A 19,906-nucleotide genomic window follows, 5' to 3' on the forward strand; every position below is an offset into this window, starting at 1 on the left:
TGGGTGGTCTGGTCACCAAGTCACCAGTTCGGAACTGAGAGCTAAGTCTCTCTGAACTTGCTCAACCTGGAACTACAGTAGTCGGCTCAGTCTGGAACTGAGAGCTCAGTCTTCTCACTGGTTGAACTTGGCTACACTGTCCAACCTGGAACTACAGTAGTCGGCTCAGTCTGGAACTGAGAGCTCAGTCTTCTCACTGGTTGAACTTGGCTACACTGTCCAACCTGGAACTACAGTAGTCGGCTCAGTGAGATTGAGAGCTAGTCTTCTCACCGGTTGAACTTGGACTAGACTGGGTGGTCTGTCAACGAAGCCACCAGCTTAAGCTAGTTGAGAGTTAAGCCTGTCTTACTGGTTGAACTTGCCCAAACTGAGGTAGACTGTTTCAGCCTGCTAGAGTCTCACTCTGTAAACCAGCGTTTGCCACGGCTCCAGACTACTAGTGCTCCCTGTTGTCGTTGTGAGCTCTGCCCGTTTCAATTAACCTAAAGCAGCTTTCTCGGCTGGCTGGGGCTCAGCTACCACGTTTGAAACTAGAGTTAATAACAAGGGTAGCGCGCCCCCCTTTATAACCCCAGAAAATATCTCAGAAATTATTTTTTCTCCCCCCCCTCGCTTCACCATGTACTCCTTCAGCTTCCCCAAGACCAGCCCCAGGCAGCCCCGCGGCGTCAAGAGCCTCACCACCGCCGAGTCCTTCCCTGCCAGCTCCACCAATGTGAGGTCCACCGGGTTCACCACCTTTGTTGACGGCGCCCCACCCAAGAACACCTTCCGCTCGCGCAACAGCTTTGTCATTGCCAGGGGCGCCCTCTCGTGCATGATGCGGGAGAAGAAGTCCAACTTCACGCTGGTTTCCAAAAGCGCAGCAAGTGTATGTACCGAGGCCATGTCTAGTTGTTCCGCTACTAACCTCCTCTAGCTCTGGGCTGCGGCCGGCCGCCCGTTCAAGCTGTACTTTGAGTATCTCTCCCTCCTCGAGTCGATCTGGCACGACCGCAAGCAGTCGATGTTCGCCCCTGCTCCTACAGCAAACTTGAGCTACACTGAGTTGTTCCAGCCGAGTAAGCGCGCGGCCACAGGGGGAGGCACCAGGCTCAAGTTCAGACTCAACCCTGCTAAAAAGGTGCAAAAGAAACGTGCAGCGCCACTGTTTCAGGTTAAGGGTGCGCTTAATTGCCGCTGGGGGATCGTGACTGAGGATATATTTAGATAGCGCGCCGGAATAAACAGTTTTCTTTTTCTTTTCTCACCATGAACCTGGAATTGGACAGCGGATTGGCATTGCTACGGAGCCTCGGGGAGCTCGACAAGGCCCTTGGGGTCGGCGACTCTGGCGACGACACCGCGTTGAACATGATCAACCCGTGTGTCTCCTGGAGCGTGGGCAAGCTCCCGGCGACTTTGGAGAAACTCAAGGGGTACAGCTGTGAGGAGGCGGCGGTGGTAAGCGCCGCAAGACCTCACTTTGCGATGAGAAAAGTGTCCATTGCGGTGACCAATGCGGACTCCCAGGGCAAACCGAGGCAAACGAGACAACGGTTGAGTGACAGAGCAAAGTACTTGCTCGAGCTGGCGTTTGACAGAAAGTCGGCTCCAAACAAGAAGGAGAGGGAGCTCCTCGCGGAGAAGTGCGGCATCACTCCTTTGCAGGTGAGAGTCTGGGTATGTAAAGATCGAGACACGGTGGAGAGCTGATACTAACTGCGGCAGTTTACGAACCAGCGGATGCGCAAGAAGAAGAATTGGTGACAGGGTGGAGCGCATCGGCTACATAGGAAGATACTCTGAGGCGCTGGATAGACTACATAGGCCCCGTCTTGAAATACGATGTCTGAGGTATAGTAGCACCTATGTTACAAGCGCGTTTCAGCTCTGAAACTTACCAGTAGAAGCCAGTGCCTCTTACAGTGGACTCAGCTGAGAGAGCCCCTCCTCCAATTGAAGGGGTAAACCGCGAGGAAGCAGCCAGCTGCACCAAGCTCGGCAGCTAGACAAGCCACGCTGGAGGTGCTAGTGTTTGTAAGTCTGGCTTAACCGTGATGAGGTTCACTACTAAGTCAATGATCACCTCATGCTCTCAGTTGTAAGTTGGAAGGAGAATGTGTGTGCTAACATTGAGAATAGCAGGTTGCCCAATCTCCTGAGTTGGACAAAGCTAGAGGTCGGTCCAAGAGTCGGCGATGAATCAATCGACCAATTTTGAAGAGGACGCTGAGTGAACAATGACCGCTCCACTGAGATTGAATATACACCATGTAATAGTGTAGACCTGCCAACCGTTGTAACTGCCAAGGTTGAAGCTCTGAGCCAGAACTGGCCACGCTGGGGCCAGGCTTGTCAACTCTCAGCCGGCCTTGGTCATTGCTGAAGTCGGTCTAAGTTTGAGTCAGCTCTGAGACTCACACACTGGTTGAAAGCCGCCCTCTACACACTTTCGCAAAGTTCAACTGAGCAGCAAGGTGACCCAATGTTGGCCCAGCACTCTAGTCTCCGCAACAGGGCGAAGCTAAGCAGTCCTCCAGAGTCCACCACACTCAGTTTCTGAACTGGCGCCCCCTATAGCAACTCTCTAGTTTCCGCGACCTTTGAAACCGGGCGAAGTGGCAACTTTACATACCTCCAGAGTCCACCAAGCTCCGTTTCTAAACTCCCCCCCCTCTAGCAACTCTCTAGTTCCACAACCTTTGAAACCGGGCAAAGTAGCAAAGCTGAGCGGACTTCCAGGGTCCTCCAAACTCAGTTTCTAAACTGGCGCCCCCTTCTAGCAACTCTCACGTTCGGCAACCTTTGAAAGTAGCAAAGCTAAGCAGTCCGCCAGAGTCCACCAACCTCCGTTTCTAAACTGAGCGACCCTCTAGCACCTCTCTAGTTTCGGCAACCTTTGAAACCGGGCTAAGCTGGAACTTTACATTCCACCAGAGTCCACCAACCTCAGTTGCTTAACTGGGCGACCCTCCAGCAACTCTCTCGTTTCGGCAACCTTTGAAACCGGACTAAGCAGTAACCTTACCAAGCTCAGTTTCTAAACTGGGCCCCCCTGGCATTGAGAAGAAGCTATGGTACACATGGTCAGTCGTAAAGACAAGTTCAGTGTTCATGTGCACCCTACACAATGGCGATGTCAGAACAAAGTGGTACGAGCTCTAGAGGTTAAGTACGTTTGTATCATTTTGGGGAGCAGTCAAGTCACTACTCGCTCCAGACTTAGATACCTCTACACGCTACAGTTTTGAAAGTAAAGACTTAATGTGAGCTTGGCCAAGATTAGCTACAGCCAGCCCCGTTGAAACCGGGCAAGTTTAAGCTACTAGTGTGGTAACAAGTATCAGGATTCAAAACCAACCCTCTATTCAAGTCTCCAAGTCTTGGAGGCTAGAGACCTCAACCAACGCAGTGTCGATGGTGAGCTCCCGGACTCCCTCTATTCACTGCTCAAAGTTTGAAGCGACAACTGCAGGAGTGCAATGAGGTAACTTCAGCTTGCGGAGCCAGCCAAAGTTAGCGGCCCCTTAGGGGGAGCGCTCAGCCCACTCTCCCGGACTTTGCAGCCCCCTCTATTCACGAAAACAAGTAGAGCCTGTGGGCCGCGCTTTTGCGCTTCGCTTATAGCAGCCTCTGGGTTCTTTCCCTCACCTGCTGCAACGCCCGCCGCATGTGGCGGTTCCGCTTGGCGAGGCGCGCCACCCACTGCACCAGGGTATGGCCGCCCCCCCGCTGCAACTCGGCGAGAATCTCGTGGCACGACTTGGCCTTGAGCGTGAACGGGTAGTCGAGGTGCTCCGCCGTTGCTAGGAAGGCGTCCAAGTGTGCGATTCGCTTGTCGATGGGCAACTCGCGGTGGTGCAATATCGCCCGCACGATGGCGGGGAACTGGCCACGGAGCTCCATTTTGCGGCCGCAGTGCTGCTGCAAGAGCATCCCCGCGGCGGCCACGTCGCTGGCGACGACGCTGTAGAGGTGCCAGTGCCGCGCCCAGTAGGCAGGCTCAACGTGGGGGAGGATCTCGGCAAACACCGCCAACCTGTTCTCTTTCCTCGCCACGAACCGAAACACATCATAGGCAATGGCCTTGTATAAATATGCGGCGGCCTGCGGGTCGGCGGCAAGAAAAAACTGAGGCGAGTGGAGGACTTGGAAGATGAGGTTGTGCGCGCGCGCTAGGCTTCTGGGTTCTAGCACCGACACCGCCTGGGCAAACGAGCGAAAGGAGTTGTGCAAGAGGGACCTCTGGGTGGTGGCCATTGCGCGGAGCGACTGCTTTAGTGATACTCCCGGTGATAGCAGCTGTAGGAGCGCGTTCACGATGTTGAGGAGGAGCGTGGGGGATAGTAGGTGCGCCCGGCACAACGCCGACCGGTGGAGCTCGAGGAGAAACCCTCGGGCGGCATTGGGGGTGGAGGCGAGGGATACTAGGTGGCGCTCCTCCACCCGCCCCAGCTTGCAGAAGTTGGTAATCAAGAACCGGGAGACCCGCGGGTGGCGGTGGTAATGCCTAATAAGCTCCATGTACTGTTTGGAGTCTAGCTCCAACGCCTCCAACACCTCAACGACATTAATATCTGGGACTGCCCTGAGCAACGGGACAATCGAGGAGCCTGGGGCCACCCTGGAAAGGCACTTGGAGGCTACCCCAGGGGTTAGCCTAGGTGCGGCCAAGATGTACGCCTCCCGCACGTCCTCGTCGCTTCCCTCTAGCACCCTCTCCACGAGCTTGTTCACCAACGCGGGGGACTTTTGGTACACGCGTAGCACCGCCAAGGGGTCCACCCCGACGTTCATCAAGTAGACCACATCGACGTCGGCGAGGGCAACCGGGGGGCGAAGCACGGAGGCGAGGGCGCCTCGCAACAGCTCGGGGGCCGGGGACTCCCGCAAGGTGGTGCTGTGGTCAAAGCTGGGACAAACCGAGGTGACCCAGCCGGGCGCCCTCAAGACATCCTCAAAGTGGGCCAACACGGCGGCAGTCTCATCGTCCCTGGCCACCTGCATGGCTCGTTTAAGACCGAGCAACGGAGGGTCTTGTGGCGCTCTCGCCAACACCTCCTCCGCCGTGGCCACACGCTGCAACTCCCGCCACGCCAGTTTGAGCCTCCCCGGGTCCACCCCGAGCGTATACCCCACCGCCTTTGACACCTGCACGCCGAACGAGCGGTTTTCATAACCGTCGGGCATCGCCAAGGCAAAGTCCACCGCCGCGCAGCGGTTGGACATCCGTGCCACCGCCGATAGAAGCTCATCCACGTCGCTCAAGCTCCCGCGCACGAACAAGTCCCAGCACTGGGGGTAGCACCTGTGGAAAAGCAACCGCTGGAGGAGCACGCCTCGTGAGTGGGCGTCAGTGCATAGCGGCTCGGTGTAGAGGTACACCTGCGGGTGGAGGAGGTGCACGGGGGAGGCCAAAATGGCGGCGGCCTTGTTCTGCGGGTCGAGACATAGTTGTAGTTGCTTGGTGAGGCCCGGGAGGTGCCTGATGTATGGCTGTATGGGCGAGATCACGTCCTGCGCCGAGACAGTGGCGGCGATGTAGGAGGCGATGGCATCGGAAAGGGACGCCTGGCGCAGCCTCGCCAGACTCAAGCATCGAGAACAAACAAACCAGACACTGGGGTGCAACCATCGCATCGGTGATGGGACCAGGGGCTGGGACCAGGGGCCTGGGTTTATGATGATGGACGGTGGAAAAATTTGTATACGCGCACCTCACCTCCTCCACCATGCCTCGAACCACCCCCGCTGTCATCCCCTCTGCCATCGCCCGCCGGATCGCCAGCTTCCTCCCCGTGCGGGACCTCCTCGTGTTCGGATTAGTTTCAAGATCCGCGTATGAGGCCACCCTCGAGCCCCGGCTATGGGTCTCCCTTCTCCAAAAGATGGGCGTCTGGGACAACGCCGTGGCGCTCAGCAAGGAGACAATACGAGGGGGCCACTTGGACTACCTCGGGGACCCCCTCACCTGCCTCGACTACGTCTACCGGCTGGCCAAGAACGCCCGGTACCAAGTGCTCAAGATCCACCGGGCGTTGGGCGTGTACTACTACGACTTGGTGGGCTGCAACAGCTACGACCGGTTGCGGATTTTCCAGGACTTTCACACACCCGAGGAGCAGATGCGGATGTTGAAGAACTTGCAGGCTTACAACAGGGCCGACTTGCTGCCCGAGTCCCGACGCAATGCCCACGGGAAGCTCTGCGAGTTGCTCGAGATCTTTGAAAACGCCGTCTTGCGCGAGATCGAGATCCATTTTGACCTCGAGGAGTACCCTACAACTAAACGGTTTGCCGAGATCCTCGTCGCGTTGGATAACCAGCTGGTGTTGGTGGACTTTTTCCTCCAGAAGATGGCCCAGGGAAACATAGAGGCGCAGGACGTGGACACGCTAGTTGCTGCGCTCACGCTGGAGTTTCGGAGGCACTCGCATATTGTCCACGCAGCGTTCCCCGCTGACCTCTCCATGATGTACAAGGTCTGCGAGGAGCTCATGTCGACGCTAGTGGCCACGGCGGTACAGTTGGCGATCGTGGAGGCCAAGGAACACGGCACCTACCTCTCTGTGGTGCCCCAGTTGTACCACCGGCTCGCCACCACCATGATTCCGCAGTTGGCACAGCCGCACGAGTCCTACCAGCGCGAGCTCTTGGACATGGTGTTTGCTCCGTTTGCCGCAGAGTACATCCGCGAGCAAGTCTCCAGCGTGAAGGAAAAGGTAAAGAAACCGCCGGTGGTGAGTGTAACCCCAGAGTCTACCATCCTTTCCAGCCTCAAGAGTGTTTTCCTGGCGCCGGAGGAGACCCCAACACCGCCCGTGGCTCCCGTGGAGCCGTTCACTCCGGAGGCCATAATGGGGCTCCTCGACGACGCCAAAACGGCATTGTCCCGGTTGTCCAACTTCCAGGACTACTCCATCCACACCCTCCGCAGCGACGCCGCCCAGTCCCAGCAGGAGATAATCACCTTTGTCATGGACACCGTCGGCAGCGACCACTTGCGGCCCGGGTTTGACCGTGCGCTCGCGTTTCTACAATCGTGCAACCCAAAGTCGCCCACATACTCCTCGGTGGAGCCCCCGGGACAGCCGTTGGTGTTGTTCTTTGACTTGATAAACACAGCCGACACCATCATCCAAATGGTGGACCGGTTCTGCAAAGAGGTGTCCCTGACACACAGCGTGCGCAAGTTGGAAGTCCTAGTGGACACAAACGTTGCCGAGGGGCTAAACATAGGGATCGAGGTGTTGGTGCATCAAATCGAGACCATCTACACAAAGCGGCTCCACGATAGCGAATACGATCCCGCACTGGGCTCCCCCAGTGTGGGCCCTACCGAGGCAGCGCAAAGGGCAACCGAGGTGCTCTCGCAAAACATGAACCTCCTCGTGGACAGCGCGGAGGGCTCGGTGGTGGACGTCTTTCAGCAGGAACTAGCCGAGCGGTTCTTCCAAACCGTGGTTAAGGTGTTGAAGGGCCGCACGGTGTCGATGATAGGCGCACCAACGTTGATAGCCGACTTGAACCTCTACTTCGAGGTCGTCATGGGGAGCATCCGCAGCAACAAGCGCGTGGTGGCGCCGCTCTTCCTGGCACTAAAACAAATCGGCAACGTGTACTTGATCAGCGGCAACGACTCCAAGGCGATCGGCCGGTTGGTCAGCGACTTGTCCAAGTTCAACGGGATCTTCAATCAGGAGGAGATCTACGAGTTTGTCCAGCGGCGCAAGGACTGGGCGGATATACGAAAAGACGTGGAAAAGGTGATGTACGGGTTTGGCTTGGGCGATTGTAAGTTTATGTAATGGCGTTGAACAAAAAAGGGGAGGTAAAAAGCTCACTATAAAGCAGTGGCATGGACATTTGCTCAAGACTTGTAGAAACCATTTAGTGCATAGAGTAGTGCGACTATATCGATCCTGTTAATTTCCAAAACTGAAAACCTCTCCAGCATCACCCACGATGAGGTCAGTAACACGCACTATCAAAAGGACGCTCAGTGTGGGAGTGGAGCCACGGTTGCAACTGCTAATCGACAGAAACCAGATCCCCCGGGCCTCAGCACTCCTTCTCCAAAGCAAACGCAGCGGGTACAGCCCGCTGCCGGCCCACGCGTTGCGGCTCATCCAAGTCGCATGCGCCTCGAGCCCCCGGTACTTTGCCAAGAACGCCTACTGCGTGTTGCAAGTGTTGCAGCAGTACCCGGAGGTGAAACCAGCGGTGGCGGTGCAGTGCTTGGAGTACTTTGCCTCGCACAGTGTGGGCAACACCTACGCCAACCACTTGTTTTTCCACCTGTGGGGGGAGATCAAGCTGCTCGGGCCCGAGAAAGTGACCCTCGCTGTTGCCTCAGTGCTCAAGGTCAACGCCGACAATGGCAACAGCATTGCCGCGATCAAGGCGTGGAGGTTGGCGAAGCACCTCGTGGACTCAACAAAGGTTGCCGCCTTGTTGGTGCGGGTGTTCCGGTGCCACCACAATGATGAGGAAGTCCACCACGAACTCCCGCAGCTTGGAAACTCCCCCGAGTTGACTTCCTACATGCTCTCGTTCTATGCCAGGCGCGACCCAGCAAGGTTTGAGCTGTTGGTGAGCGCCCTCGAGACGCCCTTGTCAAGGTCAGCTCGCTGCGACTTGCTACAGGCGTTTATCGACGGGGGCGACAGAGCACGAGCGCGGGCAATCATCGGGAGCATTGGGCAGACGACGCCACGAGAGTTGGACTTGACTGTGAAGTGGTTGATCTGGGATGGCAAGACCCACCAAGCACGGCAGCTAGTGCAGAGGACCCCCATTGAGGTTTCGAAATGGGGGTGCCTCACTTTATTCAAACATACAGGGAACAAAGACCTCCTCAGCCAGCTCCACCGCCTTGCGGGCGACCCCGTGTTGGAGCAGTTTGCCATTGAGATGGTCCGCTCGGAGACCAACCTCAAAGAGTCCATCCGGTGCCTCATCGGCATCCTCAGGGACTCGTCGTGGCACCTCCACCAATCAAACAGACTTTACCAGAAACCGCCCCGCGTGGGGCTCCGCGTGAGGCTCGCGCCTGCAAGTCTAGTCCACTGTATAAAGACCATCGCCATCAAGGCTGTACAGAGACGCGACAGAGAGTCGCTACGGTGGGCAATCGAGGAGCTCCGCCGCTCCGGGTGGTGCCTCGCGTCCACCCTAGAGTTCTTACACTTCCACGACCATGAGGGGTACCTCAAAACCACATTAAAACACTAAACGCCCTATTTCAACCGCTTGTAGTCTGCTCTCTTATCATACAACTTCCCAGTGGTGATCTCCTCGGCATTCTCCGCCATCAAGCTGAACAATTTCTCGTCTCCCTCGTGTTGCTCCCCACCAAACTGGCCAAACCGGGCTTTGAACTTGCCAATCTTGCCCGTGGCAGTCAAGTCCAACGTGTCCAAGTCGGCCCTGTGCGGGTTCCAAAGCACGCTGTTTCTTTGATCGTTGATCATCCGGATTTCATCCTTGGGTGCGGGCGACCTCCTCGAAATGACCGAGCCATCGCTGAGCTCTACTAGGGAGTCGAACTGGTAGAATATAGCGGGCCTGGCCCGGCCTTGCTGGATCTTGCGCATCACTCTGCGGGAGGACAAGTGGACCTCTCCGGCCATTGACACCGACCTGTACCTGACCTGTATGAACTGTTTCATTGCTGAAGTGGTGAAGATTTTCATATTTCTCGCGCCCTCAAAATTTTCTTTTTTTCTTCCATCATCTTCTTCCACCACCATGGCTTTCAACCAGACACCCACGATTGTCGTGTTGAAAGAGGGGACCGACTCGTCCCAGGGCAAGGGCCAGATCATCGCCAACATCAATGCCTGCTTGGCGATTCAAGACACATTGAAGCCCACGCTTGGGCCGTACGGTTCCGACATTTTGCTCGTCGCGTCCAACGGCAAAACCACTGTTTCCAATGACGGCGCCACGATCTTGAAGCTTTTGGATATTGTCCACCCTGCGGCGCAGATGCTCGTGGATATCTCGCGGTCGCAGGATGCCGAGGTGGGCGACGGCACCACCTCCGTGGCGATCCTCGCGGGGGAGCTCCTCAAGGAAGCCAAGAGCTTTATCGAGGACGGAGTTAGCCCCCACTTGATTGCCAAGGGCTACCGTCTCGCGAGCGAGTTGTGCATTGAAAAGATTGAGGAGTTGGCGGTGGACACCAACAAGGGGGACCAAGAGATGTTGGAGAAATGCGCCACCACTGCCATGTCGTCGAAACTAATCAGCCAGAACTCGGCCTTTTTCACAAAGATGGCCGTCGATGCAGTAAGGAGTCTCGACCCGGACGACTTGGACGAGAGCCGCATCGGGATCAAGAAGGTGCCCGGGGGCGCCCTTGAAGAGTCGATGTTTGTCAACGGCGTTGCCTTTAAAAAGACGTTTTCGTATGCCGGGTTTGAGCAGCAGCCAAAGCAGATCAAGGACCCAAAGATACTTGCGTTGAACGTGGAGTTGGAGTTGAAGGCTGAAAGAGACAACGCCGAGGTCAGGGTGCACCGCGTTGGCGACTACCAGGCCATAGTCGACGCCGAGTGGGAGATCATCTTGCGCAAGCTCGACTCTATTGCCGCCTCGGGCGCCAACATCGTCTTGTCGAAGCTCCCTATTGGGGACTTGGCCACGCAATACTTTGCCGACCGGAACATTTTCTGCGCCGGTAGGGTCAGCGCCGCGGACATGGACCGTGTGTTGCAGGCCGTGGGCGGCCAGTTGCAAAGCACGTGCTCGGACATCCGCCCGCTGGAGCTCGGCACCTGCGCCCTTTTCGAAGAGGTCCAGATCGGCAGCGAGCGGTACAATTTGTTCACGGACTGCCCCCGGGCCCGGACGTGCACTTTGATCTTGCGTGGCGGCGCCGAGCAGGTGATTGCCGAGGTGGAGCGCTCGCTCCACGACGCGATCATGATTGTCAAGCGCGCGGTGGCGCACCACGAGGTTGTCGCCGGCGGGGGCGCGATCGAGATGGAGCTCTCAAAGTATCTCAGAGAGTATGCAAAGACCATCGCCGGGAAGCAGCAGTTGATCATCGCCGCGTTTGCCAAGGCACTCGAGGTGATCCCCAGACAGCTCTGCGAAAACGCCGGGTTGGACGCGATCGAGTTGTTGAACAAGTTGCGCAGCGCCCACGCCAAGGGCGAGACCTGGTACGGGGTGGACTTCCAGCTGGAGAATGTGGGCGACAACATGAAGAGCTTTGTCTGGGAGCCGGCACTAGTCAAGATCAACGCCATTGCCTCTGCCACCGAGGCCGCCACGTTGTTGCTATCGGTGGATGAAACTATCAAGAGTGAGAGCCAGGGTAGAGGCCAGGGCGCAAACTAGTGAATGAGATCGTTGATAGTGTAGTGTTATCTATAGCTGACCACCTCGAAAGCAATTCCATATCTCTGCTCTTTGGTTAGATGGTGTACCTCTTTACAGAGATTACTGAAGCCTCCCTCTTCAAGCTTTAGACGTGGAACCTTGTTTCTACCGGAAAGCCAGGGACTCTCGAAAGGGGTTCCTTTATAAAGAGCTCGCTGGACCTATATCTTGCCTCTATAAGCGTCCTTTGGAGCACGCTAATGGGCAGGGCTTCTAAGAGTTGACCTAACACCGCTCACTGTGTTTTCTGGACCTTGAATTTACCTCTAAAAGTACCTTGCCGTTCCCTTTCAACACGAGCAGAAAAATCAAAGGGGTATATACATTTTAGTGCGCAAACGCGTATCTCAAACCAGCCAAAATTCTCCCCTACGAGTGCAATATTATCACGGAACCAACAACCAACTGGTTTCGCTAGTCAGAGCTGTGAGTGAACGCAGCCCATCGGGTCTGGCTCATACCCCCAACTAAGCGCCTCGCAGTGGGCACCATTGCTCAATTCCCCATTGAAACCATCTGCACATTGCTCGTGGAGACTGTTTGCTTAGCGACGCGTCGAACAAAAAATAACAGCTTTACGTATTTTCTCTGTTTACTATTTTTTACTCCTTTGACACCACTCTTTCTCGCGAAGTTGAAAACAAGAGCTGCTTCAGGCAGGGGGGACGATTTTCTTTGCGCGGGAAGCACCACCTTTGGTTCTTTGTGACATTCTCCGAATTCCCTGGTGAAGCCAGGGAAACCCAGGCTGGAGTTATTTAACTTGCTGAGCTCGCTGGTGCCCGAAGCCACTGTTGATTGCTCGCCAGCCATCCGCCATGTCGCAAGTTTGCAAGTATGGGCCGCCGCTGCACCCCAGGCCTAGAGTCTACCACCGGATCCACGAGTTGATTGAGACCCACGCCAACGCGAAGCTTACCGGGGAGTACCACGAGGAGTATGTTCAGACCTTGGCCACGCTCGAGGGTGTCTCCTCTGCCAACCCCGAGATGATTGACTTGCAGCCCGAGATCCAATGGTACATGCGCCCGTTTCTAATAGACTTTCTCATTGAGCTCCACTCGAGCTTCAAGTTGCAGCCGCAAACGCTCTTCCTATGCTTGAACATCATCGACCGGTACTGCGCCAAAAGGATCGTTTTCAAACGGCATTACCAGTTGGTCGGCTGCACGGCGTTGTGGATCGCGGGGAAGTATGAGGATAAGAAGTCGCGAGTGCCCACGTTGAAAGAGTTGACCATCATGTGCCGCCACGCTTACGACGAGGAGATGTTTGTGCAGATGGAAATGCACATCCTTGGTACATTGGAGTGGTCGATTGGTCACCCGACGTTGGAGGACTGCTTGCAGTTGAGCATCGCGGGGAGCCACCTTTCCGGGCCCCTCGACGACACCACTGCGAGTGCTGTTGGTGCCGTGGCGCGGTTTCTCTGCGAGTTGTCGCTATACGATAAGTTTTATTTGGCTGTGCCGACCAGCATAGTTGCCATCACTGCCCATTTGCTTGCGTGTTCAATGTTGCAACTTCCGACAGCTGCCGCTGCGTTGAAACAGTTGCTAGAGAAAACAGAAACCACCGTGGCCCCTTTTGACGACGACGTGGAAAACAAGCAGCCGCCAGTCCACGGCGCGTTCCTTAGCGGCCTCGACGACACCAGCTTGCTCATGATAAAGAAGACCGCGCTAATGTTGATGCTCCACTTGAACAAAACAACAGAGGTGCTTTCCAAAAAATACCAGGCCTCGGGAGTGATCCAGGTTGTGCGAAACTACCACTCCAGCCACCTGCTGGTAATGCAGGAGCTCAGCGAGAGCAAAGACAATGTCCAGCTAGATGCCAGGCTCATACGTCTCGCCGACATCTTGCTACAGCTCCACGACGAGTACTACTACAAACCCAGATCGCCGTCGTTCTCGTCCTCCACGCTGAGCTTCGAGTCGGGACCGCCGGTAACCCCGCCGCTGGCCACCTCGCAGTGCTCTGTCTTTTCCAACAAACGGTCCATCGACAGCGGGGGGTTTGTCTCCTCCTGCAACACGCCGACACACGCCAGTTTCCACCCGTTAGTGCCGCCGCGGTCCGCCACCAAGATCAGAAAGAAGCGGTACGGAAGTAGTTGTGTAGCTGGGTATTCGCCTGTTGCTATAAACTAAATACAGATAACACTAGCCTCCACGCTGTAGCCCACGCTGTAGCCCACGCTGTAGCCCACGCTGTAGTCCACGCTATCCTCACGCGTTTGGTTTGTTTTTGTTCTCGCCCGAGACGGCAACGACAGAGGAAAAAACGAGATCGAGGCAAGAACAACCTCTAGGCACCACTCTCCTTCTCCAGCAATGAGTGCCAGAGCCTGGGTGTGGCTCAACAACGACCAGTCGCAGTTCCTACGAGGCTATGTTGCAGAGCATTTAGAGAATGGCCGGTGCAAAGTGGCCATTGTGGGGAAAGACGGAGCAGTGGAGTCCACGGTCGAGGTCGACCAGGGCCTGATGGAAAGCTGCAACCCGCCGCGGTTCGACATGTGCAATGACATGGCCGAGTTGACCCACTTGAACGAGCCCTCGGTGGTGTACAATTTGTACCTTCGGTATACGAAGGACTCGATTTACACATACTCGGGGTTGTTCTTGGTCGCGGTGAACCCGTACAAGCCGTTGCCTATTTATGATGCCCGTGGCTACCGCGACAATGCTCCCCACATATTTGCCACTGCTGAAAAAGCCTACACCGAGCTCACGCGAGGGAACCAAAACCAAAGCATCCTAATCACGGGGGAGTCCGGCGCCGGCAAGACCGAAAACACCAAACGAGTGATCCACTACTTGTCCGCAAAGGGAGCCACCACCGGTATCGACAGCAAAATCCTACAAGCGAACCCCATCTTGGAGAGCTTTGGCAATGCCAAGACCATCAAAAACAACAACTCGTCCCGGTTTGGCAAGTTTATCAAGATCTACTTTGACGACCAGGGCGGGATCTCGGGAGCGCACATCGACTACTACCTTTTGGAAAAATCGCGGGTGGTGAGCCAGGGTTTGAAGGAGAGGAACTACCACGTGTTTTATCAGTTTCTTAGTGGATACGACAAGTTGGACAAGCTCGGGTTGAGCAAGGACGGGGAGTACCTGTACTTGGCACAGACAACCCATGATGGTGGCTTCAGCCTGCTTATGTCCGCGTTTGACGTTGTTGGGTTCACCAGTGAAGAGCAGGAGTTGATATTCTCGTGTTTGGCCGTGGTGTTGCACTTGGGCAACTTGCAGTTTACTTCCAAAACCTCCGAGCAGGCCAGTTTTACCAAAGACTCACCCGTGGGAACAATAGCAGCGCTCTTGGGGGTATCCCCGGCCTCCCTCTCCGATGCATTCCTCCGGCCAAAAGTTAGGGCCGGGAGGGAACTAGTCGTGAAATCGCAGCGCGCCGACGACGTCAAGTTCGCAATCGACGCCTTTGCCCGGTGGGTGTATGAAAAGCTCTTCCAGTTTATCGTGGGGAAGATCAACGACAGTTTGAATGGGTCCACGGGGAACTTCATAGGAGTGTTGGACATTGCCGGGTTTGAAATCTTCGAGTCCAACTCGTTCGAGCAGTTGTGTATTAACTACACTAACGAAAAGTTGCAGCAGTTTTTCAACCACCACTCGTTTATCTTGGAGCAGAAGGAGTACATGCGGGAGCAAATACAGTGGGATTATGTCGACTTTGGTAGGGACTTGCAACCTACCATAGACATGATCGAGTCTCGCTCGCCCATGGGGATTCTCAAGCTCCTCGACGAAGAGTGCATGATGCCCAAGTCATCGGATGCAATGTTTATGGGGAAATTGAGCCACCACTTTAACAAAAAACACCCCAAGTTTGCGGAAAACAAGTACAAGAGCGGGTTCATTGTCAAGCACTACGCGGGGGATGTCGAGTACAATGTCGACGGCTGGTTGCAGAAAAACACCGACCCGCTTAGTGAAAGCATACTCCAGTTGATGGGGGAGTCGAGCAACGAGTACATCCGGGGGATGTTCCATGACGAGAACCCCTTGAAAACCAGAAACAAGCTCATGAAGACAGCTTCGCTGAAGCATAGGGACCAGTTGGGGGAGCTAATGCGGCAGCTCGACTCTACCAAGCCGCACTTTGTCCGGTGCATACTCCCGAACTTGGACAAGATCCCTGGCAAGTTTGACCGGGGACTCGTGGTGGACCAGTTGAGGTGCAACGGGGTGCTCGAGGGGATCAGGATCACAAGGGCGGGGTACCCAAACAAACTCCCCTTTGCGGAGTTTGTCAGCAGGTATGCCATTCTCGGGGACGCCTCGGGGCAACCGGAACGGCGCCAATGTGAGTCCATACTAAAGTGTTTGGAGCCAGACTTGTACAAGATTGGACAGACCAGAATATTTTTCAAAAGCGCAGTCTTGGGCCGGTTGGAGGCGATGAGGGACGCTCGGCTAGGTCAGATTTTCACCCAATTGCAGCGGGTGATCCGTGGGAATGCCACAAGAAAGGTAGTTGCCAGGGAGAGCAAACAGTTCCACGCTGCTAGGGTCGTCTCCAAAACAATGCTACGGTTGGAGGGACTCCAGGGGAATCCATGGATGGCACTCTTTTTCCACGTCAAGCCATACTTGGCAGAGTCTGTGGAGAAGATGGAAACCAGTAGGCTTGACGCAGTGGTGGCCGACTTGCAACAGAGTCAAAGTGTGGTGAAAGAGCAGGAGCTGGCATTGGCGGTGCTACGGGCGGAGAACAAGCGCCATGTAAGTATAATTAGCAGATTGGAGAGTGAGATGCAGGAAAAGACCGGTTATGAAACTGCAGTGGAGAAGTTGACTGTGGAGTTGAAGGGGGCTACACAAGCGTTGGACAGGGTGAAGAAGGAGCATGAAGCAGCCACCGGCAGTCTCAAGCGTTTGGCGGAAACAGAGAAACAACAGAAGCAGAAGCTAGCAGAGGCGAGGGAAAAACTCACCTTGTCAAAATCCAAGCTAGAGAAAAAGTCGATGGAGAATGAGAGACTTCACTCTGCTTTGGGGGAAATGGAGGCACAACTAGCGAGATTGAAGCTGGACTATGCCAACCTCCAGGAGAAACATGTCACCACCAATGCATCACTAGCCTCCAAGATCTCCCAACTTGAAACCGAGCGCAGCACTGAGAAAGAAAATCAACCGCCGGACCCGCAGCTCATGCAAGAGTATGCCCATATTAAACTCAAAATGAACGAACAAAGCGCAAGCTTGCGGAAGGAAAAGTTTGAAAACTCGAAATTGAGAGAGGAGTTGCTCGCGGTCAAGCAGAGAGCTTTGCGCAGCTCCGAGTTGACGCCAAAACGGCGGCTGCTTGCACTTGGACAACCCCGAGGAGGCAACGTTGAGGCGCTACGTGAGGAGATTAGTAACCTCCAGATGAGGCTAGAGCAAGAGCAGAGCAATGCGCAAAGAGCGGAGAGCTATGCTATAGACTTGCAGAAGCAGTTGAACAAAACACAGACAGCCCCGATAGTGGTAGAGCCTCCACGGGAGACACCCACCGCGTTCCACGGGATCAGTCCCGACTTTATCCAGATCTACCACGACATCAACAAGTCGTTGAAAGCGCTGCGGGAGGAGTTGCACACCGCCAAGGCCGAGGTGTTGCGGTTGAAATCGCTCTTGCGGGAGTCCGAGGAGGAGCTCTACCGGGTGAAACAGGTGGGCTTTCAAGCGGCAATGGATAAGCATGAGGAGGAGCTAGCTAGAGTTAGAGAGAACAACGCTGTGTTGGAGTCACGGAATAAAGAGTTGACGCTGGAGCTCTCCGTTTATAAAACCAGGAGCGGGGAGTACTTCAGCAAGCTAGAGTTGGCCGAGTCGGCAGTGACATTGTCAAAGAGACATGAAACCGCGGCAAAGCGGGACTTGGATGAGGCCAAGAGCCAGCTCCGACTCGCGCGGGACGAAGCAAGGACGCTGCAGAGTATGTTGAGGGAGGCCAGGGGGGAAGCGGAGAAATTGGAAAAGGTGCAGTTGGAGTTGACCAGGAAGGTGAGTGCGGGAGAGAAGGTTATTGCTGACTTGCGCGGTCAGTTGGAATATCACATTGGCAACTACGAGAACCGAGCAGCGACGGAAAAGTTGAAAGACGAGATCCAGACACTTTGTCAGGAGTTGCACTATAAGGCGGAAACGGAGGCAACACTAAAAAAGGAGAACAAAAAGTTGCAGCTTGATCTAGACGAGGTGAGAGGCAGCAGAGACGAGCTACAGAACCAGCTAGAGGAGATGAGTCTTAAGGAGGAACAACTAGAACAAAGACTTGAGGAACAGACTGACACCATCAGGCTGCTTGAGAGTGCGAAGATCATGAATGAGAGGAGAATCGGCTCCCTCATGAAACAACTCGCGGGAATGAAAGAGATACTAGAGGAAAACGCACGGGAAAAGTCAAGATTAACTGAACAAAAACAAACACTAGAAAAAGAGTTGGCCAAAGTGTCTCACGAGTTGGAGCTCCTGCACACCGCGCTTGCCCAGTCCAAAACAGAGGCTGCCTTTTTGAAAACACACTTGGAAAACCAACGCAAAGAGGCGCAGCTGATGCAATCCGAGTTGGCACTCTCGAAACTATCCACCAGTTCTGATTACAAGGACCAGCAGAGGCTCAGGAATGATTTATTAGTGGCGGAGGGGGAGAACTACTCCTTAAAGAAAACAAACCAGGAGCTCAGTGTGCAAGTGCAGGATCTACAAGAGAAGCTTTTCAGCAACGAGCAGATCAAGTACCTAGAGTCACGGTCGAACGAGTTGTCCAGTGCACTAGATCTGGCACTACAGGAGAAACACGACGCGGAAACTACGGTCAAGTCACTAACCCGCCAAGTGGCTGCGTTGCAAGTGCGCATCGACAATGAGTCGCAATTGAGCAAGCGGTATAACGATGAAAACTTTGATTACCAAAACAAGATCAACCGCTACAAGAGCAGCATCGAGGTGCTACACAGTGAAAACACAGAAAAAGAGCTACAGTTGAGGTTGTTGCAAGAGAAACACAATCAATTGCAGGAGACACTATTGGTAATGGAAAAGGAGAAGCTCTCAAACTAGTTCCCCAACCCTTGCGTTTTCAAAGCCTCCAGAACATCACCAAACGACTCCCTTTCGCCCTGCATCACAACCGACGGCTTACCTACCAACACTCTCTCCGCAACTCTACTTAGATCCTTAACCGTTACATTTTGAATCCGGTCAACCATTTCCTCGATTGTAGTGATTTTCCCCTGGCACTGCACCTGTCTTCCCAAGTCCTCTAGTCTTGCCAATTTGCTCTCCACATTCATGAGCACCGCGCTGGCCAACTGGTTTTTAGCCCGCTGGACTTCCTTTTCGGTCAACCCGTTCTTTTCAGCAACCAACTCGGCCAACTCGTGGGATATAATCTGCGGCGCCAAGTGCCCGGCCTCTGGCACCAAGCTCACGGTGATTCCAAACAATCCCGAGTCAATATGCGAGTGGTTGAAACACATGCAGTTTTCAACAAAGGGGTACTTGTTGAGGACCCGAGTGTAGAGCCGGGAGAACATTCCCTTGCCCGGGCCACCCGCGGAGAAAGACGAGCCGCCACCGAGAAGTTTCTGGAGAGTGGCCAACGAGTACAAGTCGTCGCTGAGCAAGCCCGTAGTTTCAAACCCAATCTGCATGTGGTACAACTCAGGCTGGTTGGTGTACAACGGCTTGACGTGGGGTAAGCACAACTCGCCGCCGGTGTAAGTGACGGCCCCCTTGTCCATATTGTGGCCAGCTGAGTTCCAGTCGCCGAAATTGTCCTCCACCATTTTCAACGCTTGCTCGTGTGGCACTCCCACCATTGCAATGACTATGTGGCCGGGCTGGAAGAAGCGTAGGTGGTACTGCTGCACCTCCTTCTTTTGGATCAACGGCACCCTCTCCCGCGGGGCAAACAATGGGATCCCCAAGGTATTGTTCTTGTACGCTACAGCGTGGAGCTGCTCCGCTAAATTCAATTCTGGTTTGTATGGTAGTTCTTGGACTTCATAGTCCACAGCCTGGAGGGCCTCGGCAAACTCTTGGTCGGTGAACTGCGGGTACCGTACCGTCTGCGCGATGGTTTCCAACATCTTCCCCACGTCGTTGTTGAAGACACTCGCTTGCAAGATCATCGACTCTCTCTGCGCCGAGCTCATGTAGTTTCCCCCTAGCTGCATCAACGTGTTTGTCATTTCCGTGCCAGTGTACTTTTCAGTGCTCCTCCAGCAAAGTCTGTCGTGGACTTGTGAGAGTCCCGGTCTCAAAGGGTCCTCGTATCTTGATCCTGCATCGACGTACGCTCCCAAGGCGCTGAAATGGCCCGGGGTGGAGTCTGTCACTAGCCTCAATCCGTTGGCAAGAGTGGTGCTTTGAATCGGAGGTGCTGTAGAGTAGCACCGGGGGTGGACTCGTAACAGGTGGCGTACCTTGAACATCATCTGGTGTAAGAGGTAGATGAGATTTTTTTCAACACTGCGCGTTAAAACTATATACTACAGGCTACTGGCACT

The 19,906-nt window shown here is 54.9% G+C and overlaps 10 protein-coding genes across 10 annotated transcripts; 7 read left to right on the forward strand and 3 right to left on the reverse strand. All coding sequences in view use genetic code 12, as the record gives it.

Moving 5' to 3' along the window:
• Window positions 1-622: 622 nt before the first annotated feature.
• On the forward strand, window positions 623-1,216 carry LODBEIA_P56870 (uncharacterized protein; the record flags this gene model as incomplete). Its single annotated transcript, XM_066976046.1, has 2 exons — window positions 623-874; window positions 923-1,216. The coding sequence occupies 2 exons, from the start codon at window positions 623-625 to the stop codon at window positions 1,214-1,216; spliced, it is 546 nt and encodes a 181-aa protein (XP_066832625.1).
• A 38-nt stretch (window positions 1,217-1,254) lies between these two features.
• LODBEIA_P56880 (uncharacterized protein) lies at window positions 1,255-1,752 on the forward strand (the record flags this gene model as incomplete). The annotated part of the gene is made up of 2 exons (XM_066976047.1): window positions 1,255-1,665; window positions 1,714-1,752. 2 exons carry the CDS (start codon window positions 1,255-1,257, stop codon window positions 1,750-1,752), a joined length of 450 nt encoding a protein of 149 aa, XP_066832626.1.
• Window positions 1,753-3,606: 1,854 nt separating this feature from the next.
• On the reverse strand, window positions 3,607-5,625 carry LODBEIA_P56890 (uncharacterized protein; the record flags this gene model as incomplete). Its single annotated transcript, XM_066976048.1, has 1 exon — window positions 3,607-5,625. The coding sequence occupies one exon, from the start codon at window positions 5,623-5,625 to the stop codon at window positions 3,607-3,609; it is 2,019 nt and encodes a 672-aa protein (XP_066832627.1).
• Window positions 5,626-5,717: 92 nt separating this feature from the next.
• LODBEIA_P56900 (uncharacterized protein) lies at window positions 5,718-7,793 on the forward strand (the record flags this gene model as incomplete). The annotated part of the gene is made up of 1 exon (XM_066976050.1): window positions 5,718-7,793. One exon carries the CDS (start codon window positions 5,718-5,720, stop codon window positions 7,791-7,793), a length of 2,076 nt encoding a protein of 691 aa, XP_066832628.1.
• A 157-nt stretch (window positions 7,794-7,950) lies between these two features.
• On the forward strand, window positions 7,951-9,219 carry LODBEIA_P56910 (uncharacterized protein; the record flags this gene model as incomplete). Its single annotated transcript, XM_066976051.1, has 1 exon — window positions 7,951-9,219. One exon carries the CDS (start codon window positions 7,951-7,953, stop codon window positions 9,217-9,219), a length of 1,269 nt encoding a protein of 422 aa, XP_066832629.1.
• Window positions 9,220-9,224: 5 nt separating this feature from the next.
• Window positions 9,225-9,656, reverse strand: LODBEIA_P56920 (mitochondrial 54S ribosomal protein bL31m; the record flags this gene model as incomplete). The annotated part of the gene is made up of 1 exon (XM_066976052.1): window positions 9,225-9,656. One exon carries the CDS (start codon window positions 9,654-9,656, stop codon window positions 9,225-9,227), a length of 432 nt encoding a protein of 143 aa, XP_066832630.1.
• A 79-nt stretch (window positions 9,657-9,735) lies between these two features.
• On the forward strand, window positions 9,736-11,334 carry LODBEIA_P56930 (uncharacterized protein; the record flags this gene model as incomplete). Its single annotated transcript, XM_066976053.1, has 1 exon — window positions 9,736-11,334. The coding sequence occupies one exon, from the start codon at window positions 9,736-9,738 to the stop codon at window positions 11,332-11,334; it is 1,599 nt and encodes a 532-aa protein (XP_066832631.1).
• An 860-nt stretch (window positions 11,335-12,194) lies between these two features.
• LODBEIA_P56940 (uncharacterized protein) lies at window positions 12,195-13,529 on the forward strand (the record flags this gene model as incomplete). Its single annotated transcript, XM_066976054.1, has 1 exon — window positions 12,195-13,529. The coding sequence occupies one exon, from the start codon at window positions 12,195-12,197 to the stop codon at window positions 13,527-13,529; it is 1,335 nt and encodes a 444-aa protein (XP_066832632.1).
• A 183-nt stretch (window positions 13,530-13,712) lies between these two features.
• Window positions 13,713-18,455, forward strand: LODBEIA_P56950 (uncharacterized protein; the record flags this gene model as incomplete). The annotated part of the gene is made up of 1 exon (XM_066976055.1): window positions 13,713-18,455. The coding sequence occupies one exon, from the start codon at window positions 13,713-13,715 to the stop codon at window positions 18,453-18,455; it is 4,743 nt and encodes a 1,580-aa protein (XP_066832633.1).
• Window positions 18,456-18,564: 109 nt separating this feature from the next.
• Window positions 18,565-19,834, reverse strand: LODBEIA_P56960 (uncharacterized protein; the record flags this gene model as incomplete). The annotated part of the gene is made up of 2 exons (XM_066976056.1): window positions 18,565-18,571; window positions 18,636-19,834. The coding sequence occupies 2 exons, from the start codon at window positions 19,832-19,834 to the stop codon at window positions 18,565-18,567; spliced, it is 1,206 nt and encodes a 401-aa protein (XP_066832634.1).
• Window positions 19,835-19,906: the final 72 nt, after the last annotated feature.

This window comes from Lodderomyces beijingensis, assembly GCF_963989305.1.
Source record: "Lodderomyces beijingensis strain CBS 14171 genome assembly, chromosome: 7".
Classification (NCBI taxonomy): Eukaryota; Fungi; Ascomycota; class Pichiomycetes; order Serinales; family Debaryomycetaceae; genus Lodderomyces; species Lodderomyces beijingensis.